Here is a 1,069-nt window from a genome sequence, read left to right as displayed (position 1 = left end):
TGGTCCAAGGAATCACTCTACGACGCGTGTGTGGCCTACACGAACTCCATGGGCTCTTTCAAGGAGCGCTACGCGTTCTCTGGTGGCAGTTTGCGCGAGTTCCTCGGGTGGACCGAGGACCAACCGAAGGAAGCCGCGCTGCACATGAGTGACGTGGCGATTTTGGCGTTTGAGACGGGCAACGACGCTGCACCCAACATCGGCATTGACTCGATACGGCGCGCGTACATTGACGACATTGACAAGTACGCGCACTACCTCGACCGAAGCTTTTGTCGGCGCATCGTCGATGCCCGGGTCGCCCAACGTTACTTGATGAAGAAGACGCGACTGGGCTTTTTTGTCGACATGCTTCGGTGGGTCGAGATGACCAAGTATGGGTCGCTGTACGGTTGGCTCTACGAAGCCACCATCCACAAGCTTGCATTTGACTGCAAGCTTGTGCTGAGGCTCCAGTGCTACGATGTGTCGAAGAAGCGCGACCCAAAGAAGCCTCTCAAGCACAACGACACGCGCTTCCTTGAGGTCTCCTCACACTGCGAGGTCGTGTCGGTCGGCTCCAACACTGAAAGTTGCATCGAGTTTCTCGAGACGTCATTGACGGACAACATGTACTGGACTCCCGATTTTGCGCTGTTCCCCGGCTTCGACGCCGTGCTTGTGCGCAACAAGATCGTGTTTTACCTGCAAGTGACAGTCCGGCCAACGCACCCAATCAACTGGGGCACGTTCATGAAGTCCCACGACGTCGTGAAACGCAACCCCAACCTCGTCGGCTTCCAGTACGTCTTTGCGTTTGTGACGCCTCCGCCTCCGAAAGTCGTGTGGGAGTGCAAAATCACGAGCGACATCAACGGGCTTAGTGTGTGTTTCGCGTACGCCCTGCGCACCGGAGGCATGGGCATCTCGGCGTCGTTTGCTGCAGTCCCTCCAGAATATGTCGCGGAACAGGAACTCAATCATTAGATTTTCTCATTGCCTTTTCCTTTTCGAAATTAAATTACCGGGGCTGTTGGCGAAATACACAGTGAGTTCAAGCCATCAGTAGGCAAATTTCGTGCTTTGGAGC

At 55.2% G+C, this 1,069-nt stretch overlaps 1 protein-coding gene across 1 annotated transcript; it reads left to right on the top strand.

The window, feature by feature from the left end:
• SDRG_07215 (hypothetical protein) lies at nucleotides 1-1,042 on the top strand. Its single transcript, XM_008613035.1, has one exon. The coding sequence runs from the start codon at nucleotides 49-51 to the stop codon at nucleotides 964-966; it is 918 nt and encodes a 305-aa protein (XP_008611257.1). The 5' UTR covers nucleotides 1-48; the 3' UTR covers nucleotides 967-1,042.
• Nucleotides 1,043-1,069: the final 27 nt, after the last annotated feature.

The sequence above is a fragment of the Saprolegnia diclina genome, assembly GCF_000281045.1.
Source record: "Saprolegnia diclina VS20 unplaced genomic scaffold supercont1.20, whole genome shotgun sequence".
In the NCBI taxonomy this organism is placed as follows: domain Eukaryota; phylum Oomycota; class Saprolegniomycetes; order Saprolegniales; family Saprolegniaceae; genus Saprolegnia; species Saprolegnia diclina.
The sequence above is the reverse complement of the archived record's forward strand: the minus strand, read 5'-3'. Positions and strand labels throughout refer to the sequence as shown.